This window comes from Mercenaria mercenaria, chromosome 9, assembly GCF_021730395.1.
Source record: "Mercenaria mercenaria strain notata chromosome 9, MADL_Memer_1, whole genome shotgun sequence".
Lineage (NCBI taxonomy): Eukaryota > Metazoa > Mollusca > Bivalvia > Venerida > Veneridae > Mercenaria > Mercenaria mercenaria.
Window position 1 is genome coordinate 22,429,668 of NC_069369.1, and position 26,496 is coordinate 22,456,163.

Genomic DNA, 26,496 nt, shown 5'->3' on the forward strand with positions numbered 1-26,496 from the left:
ACTATCGGATTACACGATATTCGGTTGAAATAATTGTAACAACTATGCACTTGATAGCGTTATTCTAGTTTACATGTAGTGTTTCAGTGTTCAGGTTTATAAAAATTCAAGATATGGCATGTCTGTCAGTTCGTGTTGTAAGGACGCGACCTTTTAGTCGGAATATTGTCAGTGGAATACAAGGCTGGACTAAAACTACCTCCTTTTCATTATCGTTATCGTCACGATTTACATCAGCAAGGTCATCATCATCAGCGGCAGCTGGCAAAATGCAGGTTGACCTGAGCGGTATATATCCACCGATTGTTACACCATTCAATGCTGATGAAACGATTGCATATGACAAACTTCAACAAAATATGGAACGCTGGAATAAAATACCGTTCAGAGGTACTTATAGGCTAATATTTTACGTTCATAGGGACTTGTAGATTAGAAGATTGAAATGCGTTCTATATTTAATACAAAAAAGAACTGGTTGAATGATCGTTATAATTTATGAATTGGTACACATATCCTCTTTGGGTTTAAGCTTACATAAGTAGAGGGCTCTCGGGTGAGCTGTTATGATCACTCTTCGTCCGTCCTTTATCTGATACCCATTCTGCGGAATTTGATAGAACTAAGGATCCAGGATGACCCTATTCCAAACTTGTTCCGATGCACTTAGGGCAGTCAGAGCTAAAAATGACACTTCTTAAGATTACAGATATTGTTAAAACTAGTCAAATATATCAAAAACATTTTCATTACGTGCAACAGCAGGAACTTTTAGAATATTCTTGCCAGAATATGATTGTCCGATATGGGAACAGCTTCGCCGAAATGTGACTTTGGTGATCACCATTATGCAAATAATTTCGATAATAAGGTCACTTCGCTATTTGTATATTTAGCAGTATCTCATCGTCAGAAATTGCTGGCCCTGTTTTGAAATAATCTTGCACAAATTGCCCGCTGGTGATTTCTATCAACACGCCCCCCCCCCCCCCCCCCGCCGCGACCCCGTCCCTGGGGGCGAGTGGCTATAATCGGCGCTGTATGGCTAGATAAAATACTTTGGAAATCTGCGCCCGCTTTTTTATATTACTTGTTTGGATAGTGAGGCTCAAATGAGCGATCTTGGACCATCATTGCCCTTTTGTTTATTTTTTTTATCTTAAAAGCTACATTTCATTAATTGAATGTACTGGCTTTCATTGAAATAAACTACACCATTCCAATATATAGAACATATGTTGTAGGCTATGTTGTGCAAGGTTCCAACGGCGAATACGTGTATCTGAGGGAGGATGAGCGAGTGGAACTCGTGCGCAGAGTGTCCGAGATGGCGGGAAAAGACAAGCTCATTGTGGCTGGGGCCGGTTGTGAATGTATGTACATGTATTCCAAACCTACAGTGTACCATGTCTTGCATTAATTAGCAGTGTGTGTATCAAATTTGAAAATGTTGATGAATTAAATGAGCTGTAAATTTTGAACTTCATTTCACATTCTTGTTTTCACAATTAATTAAAGACCAGTCACCCTCACCGTTTTCGCAACTTTCCACTATATGTTGAAGTTAATTTAAAATATCTGCCAAATGCTTAAACCTTACCCTGCTAAATTTCTACAATGAACTTGTCCACCTTTCAATTAGGACAGTACCATTATCTGTTAAAAGGGGTACTTACCAAAAAGAACTGACAGATCATGATCAGACAGCACGGATGTGCAGGCTGATCACGATCTATACACTGGTCTCAAAGGCAGAACCAGTCGTGTCCAGCATGGTTAGACAAAGTTAGAGCTTAAGAGAAAGGCGTTTCGCAAATTTATATCATTTTTAGTAGCTTTAATTCAACTATTTGGCGGAACAAAAATAAGATAGATTTGTCCTAAAATTGAATGAACGACATCTTTTCAAAAGGCTACAAGTTATATCCTGTGAACTAAATGTGTTTTAAAAGTCCGTACTTTGAAGAGAACTCAGGATGAATTTTATTATTTTTTCGAAATGGGCCCCTGACCGTCTTCAACACAACTCCTAATGTAAATCTGTAACGAGCTGTCACTTGCTAGTACTCCGAACTACAAAATATTACTAAAATTACAAATCAGTTTCTTCAAATCTCCACAAAACGGAAGGCACGCCAGGCTCACCCATTACCTAGAGCACAAAGCTCTGTTACACGAAGGCCGAGTGTTTGAATACAGAAGGCCGAGTGTGTGATGCATGGGCGAGATTCCCCGCGACAATCTTATCTAAAGTATTAAAATGACGGCATTCATTCTCCACCTCTGATTCATGTGAGGATTTGGAGAAACGAGTCATTGCGGAATCCATGAATACTTGCTATACTTAAAACTTGAAAATGTTATAACCAGAAGGAATGCACTTGATCTATACATTGTAACAAACTAGGACTGAGACGCTATTTTTCTCCATTTCAGCGACAAGAGATACTATTGCTATGTGTGAGAAGATGGCGGGGGCAGGGGCTAAAGCCGTGCTTGTTGTAACGCCCTGCTTCTATAAAGGGCTGATGTCGAATGAGGCTTTGATTTCACATTTTACCAAGGTAGGTAAAGTGCGATACTTGTGTAACGGGTGGTATTGTGTTCAAGACACTCGATGCATTGCTAATATATTTTATGATTTGCTGTATCACGGAAATGTCAGTTTTTTCAAAGATTATGTCATCTACTTAAAAGTTATGCTATATATTTATATTTAAGAATCGTCTGTAGTAAATAGTATCAGGAGATTGGTAAATAGTATTGACATGTCTGCAGTTAGTTTAATATCATGGAATGACCCCCTGAGAGCAAAAAACAATGAAAGTACTTAACTTTTTCTTGTTTTCTGAACCTGTTTTAGTTCTCTCACGAGTTCAAAATGTCTACAAGAACAAGCTTCTAGATACGGATCCATATATATATAGCTTATGCGCATGCTGTCGCTTCAACTCGAACTGTTGCAACAGTTTCGCGATAAGTATAAGGGCATTCTAAACAGATACAACATGCAAATCCAGTCTAAAATTGTTTCCATGCGTAATAATTTGGCTTACTTTTAAATGTGCTTAAATATGATGCTCAGAATGTATTCACGTAGGTCGCTGATGCGAGCCCTGTTCCTGTGATATTATACAGCGTGCCCGGTAACACTGGGATAGATCTAGCACCGGAAGTTGTTATACAGTTGTCAACACACCCAAATATTGCAGGAGTAAAAGATAGCGGCGGTGACGTATGTACTTAATGTTTTACGGTGTATTATTGTTGAATTCTAAAATTACCAAAAGCCAGCAGGCCAACGTAAAAACATGTCAGCTACTGTCGGATTAGCTTAATAAAAAGCTCCAGTTTTATCAAGTCGAAATGGAATGGTTCTAACTGAAAACCTGAAAATCTTTTTTCCACTTATAGATAACTATGTCACCATTATCTCTTGAAGAACCGATTATAACTTGCGAACTTGCCCTTTTCCTACTTCAGATATCCAAAATAGGGTACATGGTGCACAAAACAAAGGGAAACAATTTCCAAGTTCTTGCTGGATCTGCTAGCTTTTTGCTGGCTTCGTATACAGTAGGTAAGCATATATTAAATGTATATATACTAACGCAAAACAAAAACTCTGCACTTAGACTTTACTCCAGTTGTAAAGATATACAAATTTGGTAACACAATTTATGTGTGGGGGTGGGACGGGGGCATGTAGCGTTGCTGCTGTTCGAACGTCCGTCCGTCCTGAAATCTTGTGTACCCAGCTCCTCCCACACTGTTAGCCTGATTTGATTCAACTTTCACAGATGAAAAAGCTTGATATTTAGATGACCATAAAGGAAGGATTTTTCTCTTACTATTTTCCTGTAGTTATGGCCATGTGATAGTTTTTGCTATATAGAGGATGAAACAGTACCTGGGGACACCCGTGTCCTCTCAAACACACAATTTCTGATCAACTTGAGGTTAATTCAGACCCATAAAATATTCATTAACGCGAATAATATATTGTCCCCACCTTCCTCCCCCTCGTTAAAAATGGAGGTGGACACCACTGACTTTTTACTGCTTTTATTATTTAAGGTGGTGTAGGCGGCGTTTTAGGTCTAGCTAATATTTTGGGTGACCCATGTTGCGAGGTAGAAAAACTCTTCAAGGCGGGAAAACTGGAGGAAGCAAAGTTACTGCAGCACAGACTTATCAATCCAAACATAATGGTATGTTGTAGATACAAATTATGTATTAAAATACTTTATATGTAAATATATATATGCAATAATAAACATGTTTATAGTTTGGTCACTTCTATTTTAGTTTTTGGGTGTATCATAACAGAAAATACCTTTGAGGTTATTGACATTGAAATATTATGTAAAAGTATGCAAAACTAATCTTTTATAATTTGTTAAAAATTAAATTACTGTAGATCTGTTATAGTTGGTGTAAGCATAGTATACTTAAGTACAGAAAATACCTTAAGGTTATTTATATTAAGATACTATGTAAATAGATGCAAAACTAAACTGGTTTCATAAGTAATTGAACAGATAAGATCTGATATAGTGATATACTAGCTCTTTGTACAATTATATGAAAGTACAAAAATATTTGTATGTATAGGTTAGTTACAAGAAGTTTTTTTTTAATTTCAAGGTAACAAAGAAGCTAGGCATTCCAGGATTAAAGAGAGCCATGGAAATGTTAGGTTACTATGGAGGCCCAAACAGGTCACCACTTCAGCCAATCACAAAACAGAATGAAGAAACACTGAGGACTGTACTGAAAGATGAAGGGTTCTTGTAGAGGTTACAACACCTAAAATCTGGAGTCACGTTTATCAATAATCAGAAAACATATTTTGCCAGTAATCAAAATGTGTTCAAGAACTTCAAAGATTAATGATTAATTTAGAGTGGTGGCACTTGTTTACATGTATGCATTGTTATGTCATGAATGCCCCTGAGTGGAATACAGCCATCGGTGTTGGCAAGGATCGAAAATGGAGACAATAGAATCTTTATTAGTGAAATTAACATCCAGGAGATAGTTTCTTTTCATGATAAAACGTATGTAAGATATATTTAAAAGATTTTAAAGTCAATGAAAAGTGAATTGGATATTTGTCTTTCATGATAAAGAGTGCTTCAGAATGCAGTGCTCAACATTGCTCAATAACTGAACTGAAAGATTTTTTATGTTTCCTTGAAAAATAGTGCATATTTCATAAAAAAACACATTAATTCTTTAAAAAGTAATGCATATTTCATAAAAAACACGTTAAACATTCCGGTATTACAAAACATGTACACCCAAATTATTATGAACTAATTAATAACCAGTATAATTTATGTTACTATGTTAATACAACTTCTAAAAAAAAGAATAAAACATCTAAACGGAATTCATCTGCTCGTTTGATATCTCTGAAATATTCCAGAAGTGACTGTAGCTGTACTAGTAGTTAATAGAGCTTGATATCATACTGACTTTATATCTTAACTCTGGTATTTACAGATCTACTTTTGCTAAAAAGCTGAAACAATTTGAAAATTCATGCAAGAATGTTTGTTCCGTTTTTATAAATGTATAATTATGTGGAATACTTCAGCTCGTTGAACTTTAGTACAGGGATTTTTATTAAGGTGCAGGGTGGCAGGGATTTCCCCTGCTACAGTGTTCTGAAGCACCACCTCTTTTCTGTATTATCATGATTATAGATAAAATAAACAAGTATGAAGTAGTATGAAGTAGTTTAAAGACACTCTAGGCATTGTCTTTCTGCTTTTCTAAAGTCCACCTAGTGTTATTTCATAGGACCTCTAACTAGGCTTATAGTTTTGTGTACTGTCTAATAGTTACAAAATTTTCTACTTAAAAATGTGCATTATTTGAGAAAATTTCCATTTTCTTGTGACGAAATAGCAACAAAATGCTTATAAAACTCATTGGACAGCTTTTTTTAACTTTAGCTAACTGTTTAAATATCATTTTATGCTAGGAGATTCCCACACACACACCTCCCCCTTGAATCTGCTACAGGAGCAGTGCACCCTTCATCGACTGCTGGGGGTGGGGGGGGGGGGGGGTGAGGGGAAGCACAAGCCCCCTTGCCCCCACCTCTGTTTCCCCAACTTCTACCTTCTACTTAAATAATTAATGAAACTGGTGTTAGGACACATTACATTACAAAACAGATATGGCATACCCAGTGGATTGCCATGATATACAAAATTAGTTGCAATCTTAATGATGTTACTGCAGTTTCTTTTCTACAGCTATTCAGACGTACTAGAATCCACAACAAACAATACAATCTAGTCAGCTGATCAACACAGCTATATACATTCTGACAGCTACGGTGACCTGGAACTGTTTTGCCTAAACATGCCATAAATTAATCTTCAGTGTATGGGGTTCAAGGCTTTTCTGTCTAACATCTACTTATTCTAGACACAAGATTAAGTTGCATGTATGTATTTGAGCTTATTTATAGTCACCACAATTATCTCATATGGGTGCCTTCTATAAGACTGTAATCTTAGTTGTGGGAAAGTGCAAGATATAGAGGTTCCAATTCTAGAAGTTTCCCGGATTACTTTGCTGGCTAGTTGTAAAGCCTGCATATACAGGACTCTCGGCTAAATAACAGTAGTTTTAGTTGGGAGGACCCAAGGCTTGAACTCACGACACCTGGTGTCATAGACAGTGTTACCACTGTGTTCACTCTGCTAAAATTTTATTAGATTTTGAAACCATGTACCAAGGGAGACTAGTCATCTTTTACAGTATTTACCTAAAAATGACTGCATACTCTTGATACAGAGATAATGATGAAATTTACTAATGATGTCTATGCAAGGTCAGGTTATTTCCTACTATTTCATAGCATGTCAAAGCACAAGGTTCCAATCTAAGTGAAATGGATTCTGTTGACGATGTCTGGAACTGTAGTATCTGCTAAAGAACACATGAGAATAGATCCCCTGGCCTTGAAGATCAGCAGTTTCATTTTCTTAAGTGTTATTTTAAAACTTGTTCATAAAGATCACCAATAAATGACCTTTTTTTTCAGATTATGCCCGAGCATGGTCCTTTTATACAGGTTCCACTGTAACGAAAGAGTTGCACACTGAGCTGCTGGTCAGCATTAGTCCTTAACTGGCAGTATAAAACAACAAACACTTCATAGGCAATGATAAAATTTAATACCTTAACCACAAATTTCATTTACAAATATATAATATTGCTTAATATCTATAAAAGCAGTAATGTATGTATATGTTAATGCTATTACAAAAGAGAAGAAATTTTGTTACATTGCATTTGCATGTATAATGTGATATTGAAATGTAGAGTTAAATATTACTAAAGTCAAGTAATTGTAGCAAATGTCAACAGAGCTGACTCACACCAACGAACCTCAAGTAATATGACATTCTACAATAATTCAGAATGTTTGTATAGTACACTTTCATACTCTGATCAAAATCTTTCTACCACTGATGTGCTACATAATATTACAAACAAACACACAAATGGCAAGTTTTCTTTAGACTAAGTGAAAATCCCTCCCACACCCTGCCATCTTGCAGGCACTACCATATAGCATCTAATTATCATCACCACCATAATATATAATGTAAGAGATTATACCGGTTCCAGAAAACACTTGAGCCGCGCCATGAGAAAACCAACATAGTGCCTTTGCAAACAGCATGGATCCAGACCAGCCTGCGCATCCGTGCAGTCTGGTCAGGATCCATGCTTTTCGCTGTTTCTCTAATTGCAATAGGCTTTGAAAGCAAACATCATGGATCCTGACCAGCCTGCGCGGATGCGCAGGCTGGTCTGGATCCATGCTGGTCGCAAAGCCACTTTGTTGGTATTCTCATGGCGCTGCTCACTTGATCTCTTGCTTCAATTTTTCTTTTGTGGGTTATTTTTTACCACTAATATCTAAAGGCCCTGACAACAGTCCAAACTGAAATCTCTTACATTGCTTTATTACCAAAGTTTTCAGATCAATTCTCCTTCTATACTGTATACAGGCTTGTATTTGTCTTACATACATGCAGAGTGAAATTACTACAGAAAAGTTGGGGGTGTAATACAACACAAATTTTCTTTACATTAATTTTGTTCTTGTCATAAACAATTGCACCTATATTGCAAAAACCTAAACAGTTTGAAAGTATACAATAAAGTGAGGCAACAATATATATTATAAAAACTATATGTGTATAAGATAAAAAGGCATAGAAAAGTCTTAAAAATATAGAGAATATTATAATAATTTAAACCACATTAAACACACATGTAACTTTCAGCGTTTTCCTAAGATTTTAAAAATTTATTTAATTACATGTGCTTTGATACATTTTTATACTGATGAAGTTATAAATGCATGTATGTTATTACCATGAAAGGTAAGTATTGGTTAACTGCAAGTGCTTATTTTGACTTCACTTAATACTCAGTTCATTTAAAGTAAACTTAACATTTATGCAAGCAAATAAACAGGCCTGTGTGATATATTCAACATGTAAAATATACTATTAACAAAATGAAAACTACTGTACAAAATTAGGCCATTTCAAACTTATGGTCATGTATATTTCAGCTGTCATTAAGAAAACTGTTACATGAAACACATGTCATAAATTAAAGAAAATGTTCAGTCATTCATCTGCTCATCATCTGCTTCTGCTTTCTTAATAACTTGTATAAATGGCCTCCTATATACAACTGTACTTTTCATAGTTTTAGCACCCAGTCTTTGTATCAAATATTGAAAAAAAAAAGTATTCAAAAAAGCAAGCAAAAATCTAAAGAAAAACTATGCAGATTTCTAAATACAAAATATCAAAACTATATTTTTCGCTGTCAGTAGGTTTTGATGTGTGTGATAGCTACACAGTGATATACATGTATATTCTAAATCAGCATTAATTTGCATGATTTTATAGAGGTGGTACTATTCATCACAAATTTTGCATAATATATGGTATACGTATGTAAAATGGTAAATATGAGCTGCGCCATGAGAAAACCAACATAGTGGCTTTGCGACCAGCATGGATCCAGACCAGCCTGCGCATCCGCTCAGTCTGGTCAGGATCCATGATGTTAGCTTTCAAAGCCTATTCTTATAAGAAAAACTGTTAGCGAACAGCAAGGATCCTGACCAGACTGCGCAGATGCGCAGGCTGGTCTAGATCCATGCTGGTCGCAAAGTCACTATGTTGGTTTTCTCATGGCGCGGCTCATATGATTAGTTCATATAGCACTACAAAATATAATGTATCACAAGAGTGAATACTGGTGTATTGTCTAACAATAAAAAAAGCGCTGCTTTCACATTTGGAGGTAGGACACTTACATTTAAAATATGCCTGTTGTAAGTAAAATATTTTGTACTAAAATCTCAACCCAATCATTCATAATTCACTGGAATTATTTCTATACAACACGTCCCAAATTTGCACTGCCGCTTAAAGATCTGTCTGGCAGAATCTGTTGAGAAAACAAATGAATTTAGACATTAGCAAGGTTTATATTTAAGCAAATTTTTGTACTTTTGTACTATCTGCCTAACTTCATTAACTTATCAACTTTTTGTAATTTCTTAAAACACAAATAATTGTATTTCATCATTTTTCAAAACTGTCTAGAAATTCACTTATAAAGACCCTCAGAATGGGATGATTTGGAAAAAATTTGGAACACACATTAAAAATATCAGTGTCCTAACCCCCGTGAATATTTGATCAATAGGCTATAAATATAATATATTTATAAACTGTAAACAGTGTATAACAAGAAAACAGACGTTAACAGGAAATTGCTTAACAAGGAAGCACCTTATATACTAATTTATGCATATTGTTTATTCAGCTAGTCCCTCAAAACCCAACTTTCACATAACATTTTAATGTGGGGATTATCTCACTTCAAACTCTAAAAAGTTGCCATATTTCACAAAGTTGCCATATTTTGCAAGACTGCTATATTTTGCAAAGTTTACATAGTTTGCAGAGTTGCCACGTTTTGCTTCAAGTGGTTCTCTTTTACTCCTTTCAATAATGAGCATAATTTAAGAGTCAAGTAAAACATTCTCCACTTTAAAATACTTGTGAAAATAGGCTTATCACATAACAATATAGAATATTAAATAATTTTCAGACTGTATCCAATCTATATGCAGTTGTCTAAACTAAATCTGTTTTTCAGGCACCCCTTACTCAAAATTTACTGTGATGACAATCAAAACTTCCAGTTCATTTAACACATACTTCATTGAACAAGACGTCACTCTTTGCCACGGTATTTTCCAATATTTCCAGAATTTCAGTAACTGATGTTTGTTGCATGGTGTAAGCACTAAAATCACCATGGTTATTCTAATCAAGGTCATGGTCACAAATATACTCCATAAATATCAAGGTCGCTTAGAAATTCAATAATTTTTAATGAGAAATTGCAACATATAAGGATAATAAGTCTTTCTGAAGAAGTGCCCATTTGTTGGATATTTGCAATATATTGCTACACAATGTATAAGCCAGTTATGAACTGAAACTTTGTGGAGAATCTATGTCACTCAATGTTTTAGGTGGTGTTTTGATATTTGACATTTTAGCTTTATGAAGATGATTAAGCTGTCACAACAAAATGTTCCATTTACACCAAATTTCCTGAAATAGATCACAGTTACTGTTTTGTTTGGACTTTTCAATTGTTGCCAAGAATCCAGGCGGAGAAATTGCCCTGAAAAATAAGTTAAAAACATTTGTTAATACACGTATATGAAGTAAGTTGTAAGGACTTTCTCCTTAACTGACATACATCAACACTAGTATCAAAACTAATCACAACAGTAACTATTTGTGAGTGCAATGCAACCAGAAACCAACTTAACAAACTTCAAATAAATAAGTCTCCATTTGAATTTCTAGTACAAAAGCAAGAACACTTAAAGGTTTAAGATATGAAATTCTCACTATACACTGTACCACCAGACAGTTCCTCTCAAGCCCATCAGTTTATGCATTAATTTATAAACTACATCATGAAGTTCATATTAAACCTGACAAGTTTTCCAGCACTGGGGGAAAAACACAGGATAATGCTGTATGGCATTAAAGAAAACAGTCATCTACTATGACTCGAGCAGATAACATCATACATACTCTGAAAATATCTTATTTCATAAACACAAATTTTTGTGGTTTTAGTCAAAACCGCTATTATATCAGGGTATGAATTAGTGGATTTCACATTTTACACATAGAAGATTTGGAAATTTACTGGTCTGTAAGGCTTGAATTTTGTGGACTGATTCAAATCCAGGAAAAATAGTACTCTACAAATATTTCAAATTTCACAATGAACAATTTCACTATTTTATTCTGAATACTACCCGTGGTATAACAAGAGCACCGCCAAGTGGGGCAGTATACGCCCGAAGGCTTACATCATAGGATGGGAGCAAAATTTTAAGAACTTTACTGTTGTAGCCTCAAAGGACTGGAACAACAAAAGGAAAACTTCAAAAAACAAATCTAAGTCCACAAAAAAAATATTCAAAGTCTACAAAAAAATCCGTATCACGTACAGGTATGTAAAAATACACCTTAAAATTGGAGGTACCATCCATGTTGTACCACAGAAAAGTGGTCTCGGTTTTTCTCTAAGGCCAATAATAAACAAGAGGACCATGATGGTCCTGAATCGCTCACCTCTTCCCACATGACCCAGTTGATAAACATTCAGACCAACTTTCATACAGATCCCATGAAAAATATGGCCTCCAGAGAGGTCACAACGTTTTTTCATTATTTGACCTACTGACCTATTTTTTGAAGGCACGTGACCCACTTTCGAACTTGACCTAGATATCATCAAGATGAACATTCTGACCAATTTTCATGAAGATCCATTCATAAATATGGCCTCTAGAGATGTCACAAGGTTTTTCTATTTTTAGACCTACTGACCTAGTTTTTGACCGCACATGACCCTGTTTCGAACTTGACCTAGATATCATCAAGATGAACATTCAGACCAACTTTCATACAGATCCCATGAAAAATATGGCCTTTAGAGAGGTCACAAGGTTTTTCTATTATTTGACCTACTGACCTAGTTTTTGATGGCATGTGACCCACTTTCAAACTTGACCTAGATATCATCAAGATGAACATTCAGACCAACTTTCATACAGATCCCATGAAAAATATAGCCTCTAGAGAGGTCACAAGGTTTTTCTATTATTTGACCTACTGACCTAGTTTTTGAGGGCACGTGACCCACTTTCGAACTTGACCTAGATATCATCAAGGTGAACGTTCTGACCAATTTTTATGAAGATCTCATGAAATATATGGCCTCTAGAGAGGTCACAAGGTTTTTCTATTTTTAGACATACTGACCTAGTTTTTGACCGCACGTGACCCAGTTTCGAACTTGACCTAGATATCATCAAGATGAACATTCTGACCAACTTTCATACAGATCCCATGAAAAATATGGCCTTTAGAGAGGTCACAAGGTTTTTCTATTATTTGACCTACTGACCTAGTTTTTGATGGCACGTGACCCAGTTTCGAACTTGACCTAGATATCATCAAGGTGATCATTCTGACCAATTTTCATGAAGATCTAGTGAAATATATGGCCTCTAGAGAGGTCACAAGGTTTTTCTATTTTTAGACCTACTGACCTAGTTTTTGACGGCACGTGACCCAGTTTCGAACTTGACCTAGATATCATCAAGGTGAACATTCTGACCAATTTTCATGAAGATCTTGTGAAATATATGGCCTCTAGACAGGTCACAAGGTTTTTCTATTTTTAGACCTACTGACCTAGTTTTTGATGGCATGTGACCCAGTTTCGAACTTGACCTAGATATCATCAAGATGAACATTCTGACCAGTTTTCATAAAGATCCCACAAAAAATGTGACCTCTAGAGTGGTCACAAGCAAAAGTTTACGGACGGACGGACGCACGGACGAACGCACGGACGACGGACGCTGCGTGATCACAAAAGCTCACCTTGTCACTGTGTGACAGGTGAGCTAAAAAGTTTCAAAATAAGCTATTTATAGTAACATAAAAGGGAAGTAATTCCAAAAAAATTATTGTAAGTACAACAAGAGCACCGCCTTGCGGGTGCTGACGCTCATCTGATTTTTTTTGTATAATAGAAATATTGTCCTACCCATGATTTTCTAAGTCTAAAAAGGGCCATCATTCTTGCAAAAAGCAGGATAGAGTTATGTTTCTTGATGTACAGTGTCCACTTATGATGGTGAAAAACTGTTGCAAGTTTTAAAGCAATAGCTTTGATAGTTTATGAGAAAAGTATTATTAAACATAATACTCAACCAAGAAAATGATTTTCTAAGTCCAAAAGGGGCAATAATTATTGCAAAAAGCAGGATGGAGTTGTGTTTCTTGCTGTACAGGGTCAGCTTATGATGGTGAACAAGGGTTGCAAGTTTCAAAGCAATAGCTTTGATAGTTTAAGAGAAAAAGTTCACCTAAACATAAAACTTAACCAAGAAATCTGATATTTTCTAAGTCCAAAAGGGGCCATAAATCTTGCAAAAAGCAGGATGGAGTTATGTTTCTTGATGTACAGGGTCAGCTTATGATGGTGAACAAGTGTTGCAAGTTTTAAAGCAAAAGCTTTGATAGTTTAGGATAAAAGCTGACCTAAACATAAAACTTAACCAAGAAAACTGATTTTCTAAGTCCAAAAGGGGCAGTAATTCTTGCAAAAAGCAAGATGGAGTTATGTTTCTTGATGTACAGGGTCTGCTTATGATGGTGAACAAGTATTCCAAGTTTCAAAGCAATAGCTTTGATAGTTTAGGAGAAAAGTTGACCTAAACATAAAACTTAACCAAGAAATCTGATATTTTCTAAGTACAAAAGGGGCCATAAATCTTGCAAAAAGCAAGATGGAGTTATGTTTCTTGCTATACAGGGTCAGCTTATGATGGTGAACAAGTATTCCAAGTTTCAAAGCAATAGCTTTGATAGTTTAGGAGAAAAGCTGACCTAAACATAAAACTTAACCAGGCAACGCCGACGCCGACGCCGACACCGACGCCGACGCCGACGCCGACAACCGCTCAAGTGATGACAATAACTCATCATTTTTTTTCAAAAAATCAGATGAGCTAAAAAAGAGATCTGCCAAATAAAAACAAGAGCACTGCAATGCAGAGCAATATACACAAAGCAAAGTCATATATGACCTTTGACCCTTAAGTGTGACCTTGACCTTGAAGCGAGTCAACCGGAACATGCGCTCTGCACATCGTTACAATGTGGTGAAATTTCTGCCAAGTTTCTTTGAAATCCTTCCAGCAGTTCAAGAGTTACAGAGCGGACAAGAAACAAACTGATATGACTTTTGACCCCTAAGTGTGACCTTGACCTTGAAGCAAGTCATCCGGAACTTGCGCTCTGCACGTCCTCTTGGTGTGGTGAACATTTGTGTCAAGTTTCTTTGAAATCCTTCAAGGGGTTCAAGAGTTACAGAGCGGACACGAAACAAACTGATATGACCTTTGACTCCTAAGTGTGACCTTGACCTTGAAGCGAGACATCCAAAACATGCGCTCTGCACATCGTCTCGGTGTGGTGAACATTTGTGTAAAGTTTCCTTGAAATCCTTCAAGGGGTTCAAGAGTTACAGAGCGGACACAAAATTGCTAACGGACAGACGGACACCAGCGTCATAACATAATACGTCCCTTCGGGCGTATAAAAAAGATCTACTGCTTTCTCAACTGAAATTAGATGCACTTGCAAATTTATTAAACAATGTAGACAAAATTTCTGCATATATATATTCTGGCATTAGTCTTTCTGAGATGAAATCTTCTCATATTGTGTTTTATACCACACTAAATATAAAACAAGGGCTACACTTACTGGGAAGGAGTATATGAACAGGAAGATAAGCAGTATCAGGAGAAGGACGAGAAGTCCGATGATGAAATACCACTTGTAGTTGGCCCAGATAATGTATCGTAGGGTCTTGAATGGTGATGTGAACCACAGGAATGACGTCTCTGGTCGACTGAAACATAGTATACAGAAGTTTGATATATATCGTTTACCTGATAATATTTTTTTAGGAGAAGTGTAAAATGTGACAGGAGAAAAATTATACAGTTCCCTTTAACAAAACTTGAGTGAAATATTCTTTAAATGCCTCTGTCGAGGAATTTCTGCACAGATATTACTGAATTGTCTGAAAATCTGTAGCGCAGCAAGATTACAACCCAAACAATAATTTGGGAGTACACTTTCAAAGGACTGAAGTGTGTGTTTTGGTCGGAAAAAATCTAAAGTTACAAAAGTTTTTTAGTTTGAAATCTGAATGCTCTGAGGTCAAATGAATAACTGATTATATAAATCATGAGCTTACTTTGGTGGATCTAAGACAGGGTTCATATTGGGTTCATCTCGGGCTTTACCCGCTGGTCTTGTTTCTGATTCTTCCTTGGAAATCAGTTCAATTTCCATCTCAACTTTGCCCTAGAAATAGTAAAAGAAACATTTTACTACAGGTAGAGTAACTTCGGGAAAATTCGACAGTCGTGTATATTCGACACATTGAATTAATATCCACGTGGAAAAACCCATAATGTCCTTGAATAATTTTTCTTAAGTAATTTATATGACGTCATATTTATATATGACATCATGAGAACATTTTGATCACACAGGCTTTCTTCCCTTTTCCGATACGCGCATCTGGTAACTTCGACATTCAAATTCATTTTGAACGAAAATCGTAGTTACAGTTTTCTGTAAGAATGGTCAGCGGAGCTAAGGTATTTAAAACTATTTTTACAATTGCATTTTGACTTTACTTAACCGAAATACAAACAGAAATATATTAGATGTTGATATTTAGAAACAAATAATATTCCCCGGTTTCCAAGCATGACCTTGGCTAGGGGTGACGAATTTGCACGACAAGATATAACACTGTTGTGCAAATTTGACATACTATCAAAATTATTCGATTATATCGTCTTTAAAGGATATTTACAGCATACAAATGGTTTAAGTGTGTTTCTTAACCATATCCATGCTTTCCTAATTTTGTCCACGCAGATTCTTAAAGTATGTTAACCTAAGCTGACGTCGCTAATTACGTCACTGATTTGTGCATTAAAAAAGCACCTGTGCATTTAATTAGCATGCACATATTTACATCTGGGACCAGTACGAATTTATGACAATTAATTATCAATAGACAATCAAAATTTGTGCAAAGTAAAATATATTGAAAAGGACATAATAAGAACATATCATCGTTATTTAAAACAATCATAGCCGAGTAACCCAAAGGTTTCGGTAACAAATACGCCTTATTTGAGATTAAAATGTCCAGACAAATTCATGCAAAGTGTTGCAGAGCTCTTACTCTCCATCAAAACTTGCCCCTACCGTTCAGATGGTAGAAAATGGTACCATTGTCAAAAAAGAAGGCAGCAGCGAATAAATAAATAAACATAATTAATGAGGCTATATTATATTGTTTCCCGAAACAATTAGCCGGCGTTTGTATAATCTGCTGAACAATTAATAAAGATTATTTTTTTGTTTTACTTTTTTTTAGTTGATCGAGTTTTGAAATCTGAAAAAATTAGAGCCTACTCGTCAGCATAAAAACTGTTGTGTTATGTCTATTGCGACATTTGCTGTTTTTAATGTAGCTATATAAAAAAGATAAATCTCAACTTGTATATTTTTTAAAACTCTACCAGGGTGACGAATTTGCCCGAAAGATGTCGAACTCACACGACGACAACAATCAGAATAATATCCATCCTACTGACCATGTAGATGCAAACACTGGGCAGCGTTTTATACTGAAGACGCAGAAAAGGTCTACTTTCGTTTTCATGAAATGTTCGCACCGATCATTCTGAACCGAAAATTGCTTCACCGTTTTTATGCTTAAGGTGTCGAATATACCCGAAGTTACTCTACTTCATTTAAAAAAAAAAAAAATATGACAAAATGTTACGATACTGCAGCTTGATAAAAGCATGCACTGCTATGATGAGCCTCATAAATTAACTGCTCATAACTTACTCCCTCTTCATAATGGAATTTTGAAATTTTTTCACCAGGCAAAGGCAAATATGACCTCAAAATATATGGTAGCATGTTTCCAAAGAACTTTAAAGGGCTCTTAAACCAGGAGTTTTTCTCCTTTCAAAAATTCCTATATATGTTAACAGCATGAAAGTCAAAATTTCGTCTGATAAATGAATAAATAGTGTGGCACTCATAAATTTCAAAAACTTGCAAACTGACAAAATAGGAACATGGGCAATTAAATATACCCCTTCCCTTTATGAGCATGCCAAAACTGAACGCAAGCACTGATTGACCATTCAAGTACTGTACATGTATCTATCTCTTTAATAGAATCTTATCTTATATAGCCTAGATTTCCTCTGATCCCTTATGATGATTTTATGCTCAAATCACTCAACAACAGCTTACAGTTAGTTGTCTCTGGCCGTCCTTCTCGTCATAGACAGGCCAGAATCCTCGTAGTCTCTTCTGCTCAAACAGTGACACAGTCTTCACATTTGTGTTACCCATGGTGATGTCCGGCAACTGTTTCAGATCACATGATCCAGCACGCTTGGAAGGCATCGGCATGTTGCTCAAATTTAGTTCAATTGTACCTGTAGCAAATTGTTACAATTTTTACGTCTTTATGTTCAGGAATACACTTGACTTTGTATTATAAGACCACACTAAGGATTGCCAAAAAGTGGTCTCTTAAGCAAATGGTGTTCTCACAAATTTTCATAAATTTAGAAAGGCAAATAATATTTGAACTGTTGATATACTATTATTATTTTTAAAACCTGTAATGCTTATCATGGTTTGACTGCTTGACTACTAATAAAGGTTAACTACATACTCCCCAATAAGACTGATGCGAAAGTGACCAACAGATACTTTCATATGCTGTCATTTAACAGGTATTTTTACTGCTAATTTTACCTGCTAGTGCCAGTTTTATGTTTGCTGGTCACATAATAGAAAGTTATTTAATGTGATGTATTCATGTAATGAAAATATTCATTTGCCATTTTAAGCAGGTGGTCACGTGCATGATGTCAACTGTAGTTAAAAATGCAGTGCTGAGCATCAATGGTTTGACATTATAAAATGAAGTTATGTTTCTTGGATGGAAAGCAAAGCTATAGTCAAGTGTTAAGAGTTTTCCTTTGGCGAGATATAATCTTCTAAATAATAGACATCATGGGAAGGATTATGGTAAATTGATCATAAACAACAAATTAAGATCATTTCTGGATTCAAGCTGTATGTTCTGAAACATTGCTCAGTTTTATGTCTGCTGGCACCAGCTGAACTATTTTAAAACTTTTACTTACCTAGGAAGTCATCAAATGAGAATTTGTCATTATCCCAGACCTGTATCATAAATATAGCTGGCAGACGCTGTTCTGTCTCATCTAGACTCCAGAACTTCTCCTGTTTAAAATGATAAAGGTTAGATGGTCTATTGTTGGAAAGAGTGGTACTTAACATAGAAAAAAAACTTCTAAAAATATATTTGTACAGCTGATCTGCTTATCTGATATTGTTAACAAATTGGTATGTTGTTTCAGGTCTGACACCCGAGGTTATACAGCAATGCTCAAACTTTACTGGTGAAGAAAGATACAGTTGCACCTTCTAATAATATTACTTACATAGGAGACACCTGTAAAGAGCCTCTGTCCTAAAGAAGCATGTGAAATGGCTATGATACCCCAGATCTATACCTTTATTAGGCAAGAGATATCAATTACAGAAACTGTAATCACTTTGCCAAAAACTTCCATGTATCATGAAAACTTTGCATTACTATTACTCTCATATATGCACAGTTCAACAGCACCTCAAAATTCAATAGCAGAATGTAATGATGTACATTTTATAATTTAATTTATCAAAATAGCAGTGTTGGCCTTAAATCGCTCACCAGAATTAAAACTGATCAAGTTTAAAAATCTAAGGAGGTCCATGTAAGGATTATACAGGTGAAGTACCATCAACTTTTTCATGAGAACTTTTTTAAAGAGTATATCTCTATAACCATTTTGTGCAACGGAGCAAAACCACAAGAGACATGCAAGGATGCTTTAAATGTAAGTTTGGTGAAGATCTATAAAGCTGTTCGTGAGAAGAAGTTGTTTAAATGATGACATTAAGGATGGACAAAGGATGATGCACATTTCCCACTTATATTAACATCTTGAACAAGGTTTCAGTTTAATAAAATAACACCAGTTATCTTACCTTTTTCTTCACAACCATACAGTTTTCAGCTGGCATGAATTCGAATGGGAAAACAAATCTCCAGTTAAAGTTTCCTTCTCCATTTAGTGACCTAAATCAATAGAACAAAATTAACATCTTCTGGCCACTTTCAAGAAACATTTAAATGAATTCATAATCTATGTATTAAGTTTTGTTCACAATATTAAAATTTTCAAAGCAGTCAAAAATTCTTATCAAATACAAAAAATTACAAATTGATATTATCGAAGACAGTCTTTTACAATTAACTGAAATATCTGCATGATATAACAGATGGTATCAAAACAGAAAGAGTACACGTAATTAACTACAATGGGCGTCAATTATGATCCACTTACCTGTAGTGTATATCGGTTTTCTGTTTTTCATCAGCCCCTTGAAGCCAGCCAGATACATATATATCACTCATCTTCTCCCCGGTGATGGACGTTTCATCTAGTATCACATCCACAGTGTTGTAAATCACTGTTCTCAATACATATCTAAAATAAAAATCATAAACTAAAACATATAACAGTGATCATGGTTAACTTTAAACCTGCGGGCCGCAAGTGATTTTGCCTTTGCGACCAGTGCAGACAAAGATCAGCCTGCACATCCGTGCAGTCTGATCATGGTCTGATCTGTTCGCTATTCAGTCAGTAAATGTTCAGTGATCACCCCTTTGAATAATAAATGGGACTGCCCAAACTGAATGATGGACCAGTCCATTTTAGAAATTTAGCAGGGTAAAGGTTAACATCACAACAGCACAATTATAGGTCATATGGTGATGTTCCAGCTTTTGATGGTGGCGGAAGAACTCAAGTGCTCCTCCATGCATTATTCAATTATTATTTTATTAGCCACCTTATTGTAGCATTATTATACATGCTACAATTTAACCTCTTCTGAGCTTAATTATGCCACAAGATACTGCATAACAGTGTGGTATTGGACCTTTAAAACAGGAAGACATTAGTTAGGAAGGAAACTTACTCTTTTGGTTTTCTGGCTTTGATATCAAATGGTGGGCCAGGTTCTCCGAGAGATTTCGGGAATACATCCACCCACATCATCAACTTGCCCTGTTAAGTATAAATGTCTAGAACTTAAAACTAAATATCAAAGCCTGACATTACATGGCTCTTCCAATCTACAGTATAAAATATGTATTTAATAAACTTTATACTGAAATATACAGAAAAAGAGGTCACATCCCCCTTTAGATTAAATATATCAAGTAGAGATAGTAATTTATATTACCTGTTCAATATTGGGCTGAAGTGGATTGTATATAGGCCTAGTTTCCACATGTTCTTTAACTACATCAAATGTATTGAGAATATGTAGGGCTAGTCTCTGGTCTGCTGGACCATGATCTACAGAAATCACCTTCCCAGCCTCTGTAAAATGAATAAAGGACAAATACATTTAAGTTTTATTTAACTCTGCAACATCCTGGCTGCAATCATCTGCTGTTTTCAGAGAAGTACAACAGGGGAACCTACAACAAACAATTTTATATATGAACTCCGATAGTTGTCAGCACAAGATTGAACTTAACAAGAGCACCGCAATGCGGAGCAATATATGCCTGAAGGTATGACCTTTGACCCCTAAGTGTGACCTTGGCCTTGTAGCTAGCCATCCAGAACATGCGCTCTGCATATCGTCTTGATGTGGTGACTATTTGTGACAAGTTTCTTTGAAATCCTTCAAGGGGGTCAAGAGTTACAAGAGCGGACACGAAACACACTCATATGACTATTGACCCCTGTGACCTTGATATTGAAGCGAACCATCCATGCGCTCGCATGTCGTCTCGATGTGGTGAACATTTGTGTCAAGTTTCTTTGAAATCCTTCAAGGGGTTCATGAGTTACAGAGCGGACACGAAATTGCTAACAGACAGACAGATGGACACCGGGCATATAACAAGTTCTCAGTCCCGAGGTCACTGTGACAATGAGCTTTGTTGCACTAACCCAAATGCAACAGGGGTCATATGCTGAACAAATGCTATCATTCTATGAAATTTGACAAACGAAGTTCAAAGCTGTCTTCAGTCACTGATAGATAACCAAATAGTCTACCAATAGAATCATTATCATCCCCTCCTTGCTGAAAGTGGTCATTGTAAAAACACACACTGATACAAACTGGTTTGCATGAATAAACACAAGTAAAATGAACTAATATGGTAAGGGAGTGTTAATATTTACAAATTGTTTGGTTTTACTACAAGTTATTTAACTTGTGTGCAAAAAATATAAATAATTAAAAAAAGTTGTATGCATTGCTATATTCTCTGATAGTAAATGATTCTAAGGTTAATGTTTTACTATATCAAGAGGCAGAGTATAAACAGCACTTGTTGTATAACTGAACCCAACAGGAAAATTTTAATGATTATAATACGTACCAAATTCCGATAGTTTGTAGACTTTTCTTCCAACCTTGGCACTATTATTTCCATAGAACATGGGTGGAGCCATGCTTCTGTTACTACATAAGTCTTCAAGAATTTCTTTAGGTTTCTTTGCATCTCTCCATTTGTTAGGCCCCTCTCTAAAATATTTCAATGACAATGAAAGAAGATTACCAAAATACTACTCATTCATTTTACTCGAAATACTTTATTAGGAGTACAGTCGAGACTGTTTTAAGAGACCGACTTTGGGAAGCTGCAGAAAAGGTCACATATGACAGGGAGTCTCTTAAAACAGTCTCACTTAACTGGATGACGTTGGTTTCATATATTTTTCCAGTTAAAGTACATGTATATCGGATACTTATATATAGACCTCTTTTAAGGTATGCGTGAAAAATGATTAAATTCTATTTCTTTAATTGCATATTGATAAAATATAAATTTCAAATAATTTGCATCATTCGTATGATGTTGATAAAACAAATATAAGCTCATGATCAGGCGAGAAAATAAAGGGGAGCAGTAAAATATAAATGTTCCATTAGAACTATTTTACACACTGAGGTTTATGATATTTATATTTTTGTGTATTAATGGTTCATTGACATTTATCCGTTTATTGACTGCATCTTTAATCCGTGTTTTCTTCGTCGTTTCCTGTTAAATACCGCCATCTTTTTGTTTCACCAGGAACATTGTTAATTTATGCACCGACTCCGAATTCTTCACCGCCTTTATACGCTGGTTTTCCCCAATCGAGCAATTCAAGTGCATTAACACGCTGTTCTAATGACAAAACAGTTCTTTTTTATGTTTTTCATCCGCCATTGTTTGTAAACAAGTAAGTTCTCGTCACAAACAACTTCACGCGAGATAACGAACGGTAACTCTATCGTGTAAAATTATTATGATAGTATTTGATATATAAATAAATCAAAACTGTTGTATAAACAAGGAGCTGCATTTTCAAAATGCAAAATTGTGCCTCTACCAAAGATGTTATTTGAGGTTTTAAGTTTAAGGGTGAAGATCATATGAGGGTTAAAATCACCTATATATAGGTCAGTTTGTAGGTCTTGTCTCAAGGTTTGTTGAGAGTGAGTATGAACTAAATTGGGTCCTTTATGTGGGCTCTAGGACCAAAAATGTTGTTTTTTAGAGTTTTAAGTTTTAAGGTGAAGGTCATACGAGAGTTAAGGTCATTTATATATAGGTCAATTAGTAGGTCTTGCCACAAGGATTGTTGAGGGTGAGTATAGACTAAATTGGGTCATTAAAGTGGGCTGTAGGCAATCTGGTTTGTACAGATGGATGGACAAACGGTTAAACAAACAGTTCAATCGCTAAATGCCCAGGGGCAAAAAACAATAATAAGGCCACCGCCAGAAAGTGTCTTGCCAAAGGGCAATTGGACTCGTGCTTGGTTTTTTTTATACTCACCTTATATATTTAATGGTTTTTGAAAAGTTGTTGTTTTTGTGAATTTTCAAAGGTGTCAAAAATATTTAAGAAATGCTAATTTCTTCAAGGTCAAGGTCAAGAAACCTAGGGGCCAAGACTCACCATGGGGGTGCAAATGAGTTTTTGAACCATCAGACAGTTCAGGCACCAAGTCTCACTTGAGCAACGATGGTTCAGGCACCCAATCTCCCTTGAGCACCGAAGGTTCAAGCACCTGGTCTCACTTGAGCAACGGTGGTTCAGGCACCCAGTCTCCCTTGAGCACAGAAGGTTCAAGCACCCAGTCTCACTTGAGCACCGAAGGTTCAAGCACCCAGTCTCCCTTGAGAACTGATGATTCAAGCACACGGTCTCACTTGAGCACCGATGGTTCAGGCACCCGGCCTCACTTGAGCACCGAAGGTTCAAGCACCCGGCCTCATTTGAGATGAGCACCGATGGTTCAGGCACCCAGCCTCACTTGAGCACCGAAGGTTCAAGCACCCAGCTTCACTTGAGCACCAATGGTTCAAGCACCCATTCTCACATGAGCATTGATGGTTCAAGCACCCTGTCTCACCTAAGCACAGATGGTTCAGGCACCCGGTCTCACTTGAGCACCGATGGTTCAAGCACCGAGTCTCCCTTGAGCACCAATGGTTCAAGCACTCTATCCCACTTGAGCACTGATGGTTCAAGCACCCAGTCTCACTTGAGCAATTCATGTGATATTAAGCCTTTTTTCTTACATTTTTTAATTTTCAAACCCTCTTTGCGTCAAATAGTGTGCTGTAACATAAGTTAAAACAAGAGCTGTCACTACTGGTGACAAATGCCCCCGCAGCGCCTTGACTTTGACCTGGTGACCTTGACCTTTGACCTGGTGACCCCAAAGTCAGTAGGGTCGTGTACTCAGCAAGTACTATCAGCATGTGAAGTTTGAAGGTCCTGGGTGCAGTGGTTCGCGAGTAAAGTGCCTTCATGCAAAAAGTTAATGTTGTGACGAACGAACTAACGAATGGATGGACAGTTGAAAACTAATATGCCTCCCTTCAGGGGTATAAAAAACTGAAATAAAATAAAAATGGTAAATCATATCTACAGCAGACACTCACACATAGTAAGATTTTGGAATACCACAGCTGGCTCTGTGCCTGGACAACATTCTATTTTCCAGATCTATCTTAGTTTCTCCAATCAGATCATCACTGCTCACTAGATCATAGTCCATCACCTTGATAGTAAGATCCTTAAACACCGGTAACACAGTCGTCATTTCAAACATTCTGAAATGAAACAAGTATGGTATACTTTAATTCTATGAAAAGGAAAAAAATCCTTTTTGTAACATTTCACACTAAACATTGAACCACATTTTTTACCCATATTGAATTTTACAAAAGCAGATCAAATCAAGCATGTTTATAATTTTTTACTGAAAATTTTTGCCATCTATCAAAACGTTTCGCAGTAACTGACTTTAAAACATCATTCTCCAGAATATTATTTTTGTCTGTCATTTATATAGGGTACTGGCATTATGATAAGTAAACACTGCAGGCCTGGCAACTGTGTATAATGCATATACATTTTCTAGTTCTTTACCTTTAGCCTGCTGGCGGCAAGACTTAGTGATTCTGCCTTTGCTGCCAGTGCAGACCAAGATCTGCCTGCACATTCGTGTTAGCTTAAATGTTAAGATAAAATCTATAAAACTCAAATGTTTGATCCCCTCCTACCTCTGAGCTAAATAACCAATATGCTCAACAAAGCTTTAATATTGATACTGAGCCCAATGTTTTACTATCCTAATATAGATACTAAGTTGTTGAATGTGGTTTAACCCTTACCCTGCTAAATTACTATAATGAACTTGTCCATCTTTCAATTTGGACAGTATCATTAACTGTTAAAAGGGGTGTTTACCAAAAAGATACTGACTGAATTGCAAACAGTGCAGACCAAGATCAGACTGCATGGACATGCAGGCTGATCTTGGTCTGCACTGGTCGTAAAGGCAGAATCACTTGCCGCCAGCAGGCTAAGGTTTAATAGTGATATCTGATTTTTTTGATATTGTCAGGAAATGTCAATGTGCTGATGAGGGTTCCAAATAAACAAGCATTCTTGATTCATAGACATAAATCACTTTTAGTCTCACTGTGATCTTGACGTTTGACTTCCTGACTACTGAGGTCATCTGCCGTCCATAGACAATAATTTTATTAAATATGATGGCTTAGGTCCTAGCATTATCATGCTATCAAACAAGTACCATATAGTCTTAACAGCGCTGTGACCTTGACCTCTGACATACTTAACCCTCAAAACAATATATAGATAATCTACTGACCACAGACAATCATGCTATGAAATATGACTATCATAGGTCAAAACATTCTCCAAGTACTGATTGTAAATCATTTTTAAAATCAATTGGTGTCATCTAGTGACCAAACACAATCATACTTGGCTTCACTACCATAGGCCTAAGTGTTTTCCAGCTAGTGATCAGAGACTGTTTTCAGTCTCAAGGTTACTGTAACCTTGACCTTTGACATAAAAAGCAATAAGCATCATTTACTGACCAATGGCAATTATGGCATGAAGATTTACTACTGTAGGCTTAAGCATTCTTTAGCTATTTATCAGAACCTGCCAACAGACTGGCAACAGACTGGCAAACATGAGCAAAACTATATACCCCTCTTCTTGAACAGGAGCGTAAAAAATAAGATCAGTTTTAAGAATTGCCAGCCATACCTTATTATATTTGAAGTTGATCATTTTAGCTCTTACACTGCATTTTATTTTTACTTTTTCTATACATTTTCATGTCAAAATAAAATTACTTACATTCCAAAAACGGGATTGATTGAGTTAGGGATATAGTTGTCTCTACTATCTACACTCTTCTTTCCTAACTTGATCTGAATGTAGGGATCAGCCTGAAATGTTGTCAATATTTGCTTATAAAACTAGTCTTCACTTAATTAGAGACTACATCTTTTGGTAAAATCTGAAAATTTCATACTAGGAATCATCTTCATTGTAAAATAGTCAATCTAGCAAATGTAGATGGCAAGATGCATCTTAAACAAACAAAACATAATATCATTATCTAAGTGCAAATATTGGAGAAGAAGCGCATATTCACTGCACTTGCCTGACAAAATGAATAATTCCAGAAAGTAGAATTCCTTAAAATACAAAATCTCAAAGCAAATTTTACTTTGGTGGACAAAATCTCCTTTCTATATT

General features: G+C 36.1%; 2 protein-coding genes across 2 annotated transcripts in view; one reads left to right on the forward strand and one right to left on the reverse strand.

Annotated features, from left to right (window-relative positions):
• The first annotated feature begins 101 nt into the window (after positions 1–101).
• LOC123547812 (4-hydroxy-2-oxoglutarate aldolase, mitochondrial-like) lies at positions 102–5,395 on the forward strand. The gene is made up of 7 exons (XM_045335064.2): positions 102–390; positions 1,245–1,373; positions 2,437–2,564; positions 3,101–3,235; positions 3,484–3,580; positions 4,078–4,211; positions 4,648–5,395. Exons 1-7 carry the CDS (start codon positions 114–116, stop codon positions 4,795–4,797), a joined length of 1,050 nt encoding a protein of 349 aa, XP_045190999.2. The 5' UTR covers positions 102–113; the 3' UTR covers positions 4,798–5,395.
• A 1,785-nt stretch (positions 5,396–7,180) lies between these two features.
• Positions 7,181–26,496, reverse strand: part of LOC123546033 (dysferlin-like) — a 121,674-nt gene continuing 102,358 nt past the window's right edge. Inside the window, exons 39-50 of the mRNA XM_053550454.1 lie at positions 26,092–26,183; positions 24,351–24,521; positions 21,787–21,932; positions 20,628–20,767; positions 20,361–20,449; positions 19,721–19,864; positions 19,362–19,452; positions 18,452–18,551; positions 17,544–17,731; positions 15,445–15,554; positions 14,946–15,093; positions 7,181–10,761 (exon numbers count right to left, since the gene is read on the reverse strand). Coding sequence (XP_053406429.1) covers positions 10,726–10,761; positions 14,946–15,093; positions 15,445–15,554; positions 17,544–17,731; positions 18,452–18,551; positions 19,362–19,452; positions 19,721–19,864; positions 20,361–20,449; positions 20,628–20,767; positions 21,787–21,932; positions 24,351–24,521; positions 26,092–26,183 — 1,455 coding nt within the window. The 3' untranslated portion in view covers positions 7,181–10,725. The remainder of the gene's footprint in view (positions 10,762–14,945; positions 15,094–15,444; positions 15,555–17,543; positions 17,732–18,451; positions 18,552–19,361; positions 19,453–19,720; positions 19,865–20,360; positions 20,450–20,627; positions 20,768–21,786; positions 21,933–24,350; positions 24,522–26,091; positions 26,184–26,496) is intronic.

Coding starts and splice junctions, on each gene's coding strand:
- LOC123547812 (XM_045335064.2), top strand. CDS start 114: ATGGCATGTCTGTCAGTTCGTGTTGTAAGGACGCGACCTTTTAGTCGG. Junction 3,581..4,077: donor GCTGGCTTCGTATACAGTAG/GTAAGCATATAT, acceptor TTATTATTTAAG/GTGGTGTAGGCGGCGTTTTA. Junction 4,212..4,647: donor TTATCAATCCAAACATAATG/GTATGTTGTAGA, acceptor TTTAATTTCAAG/GTAACAAAGAAGCTAGGCAT.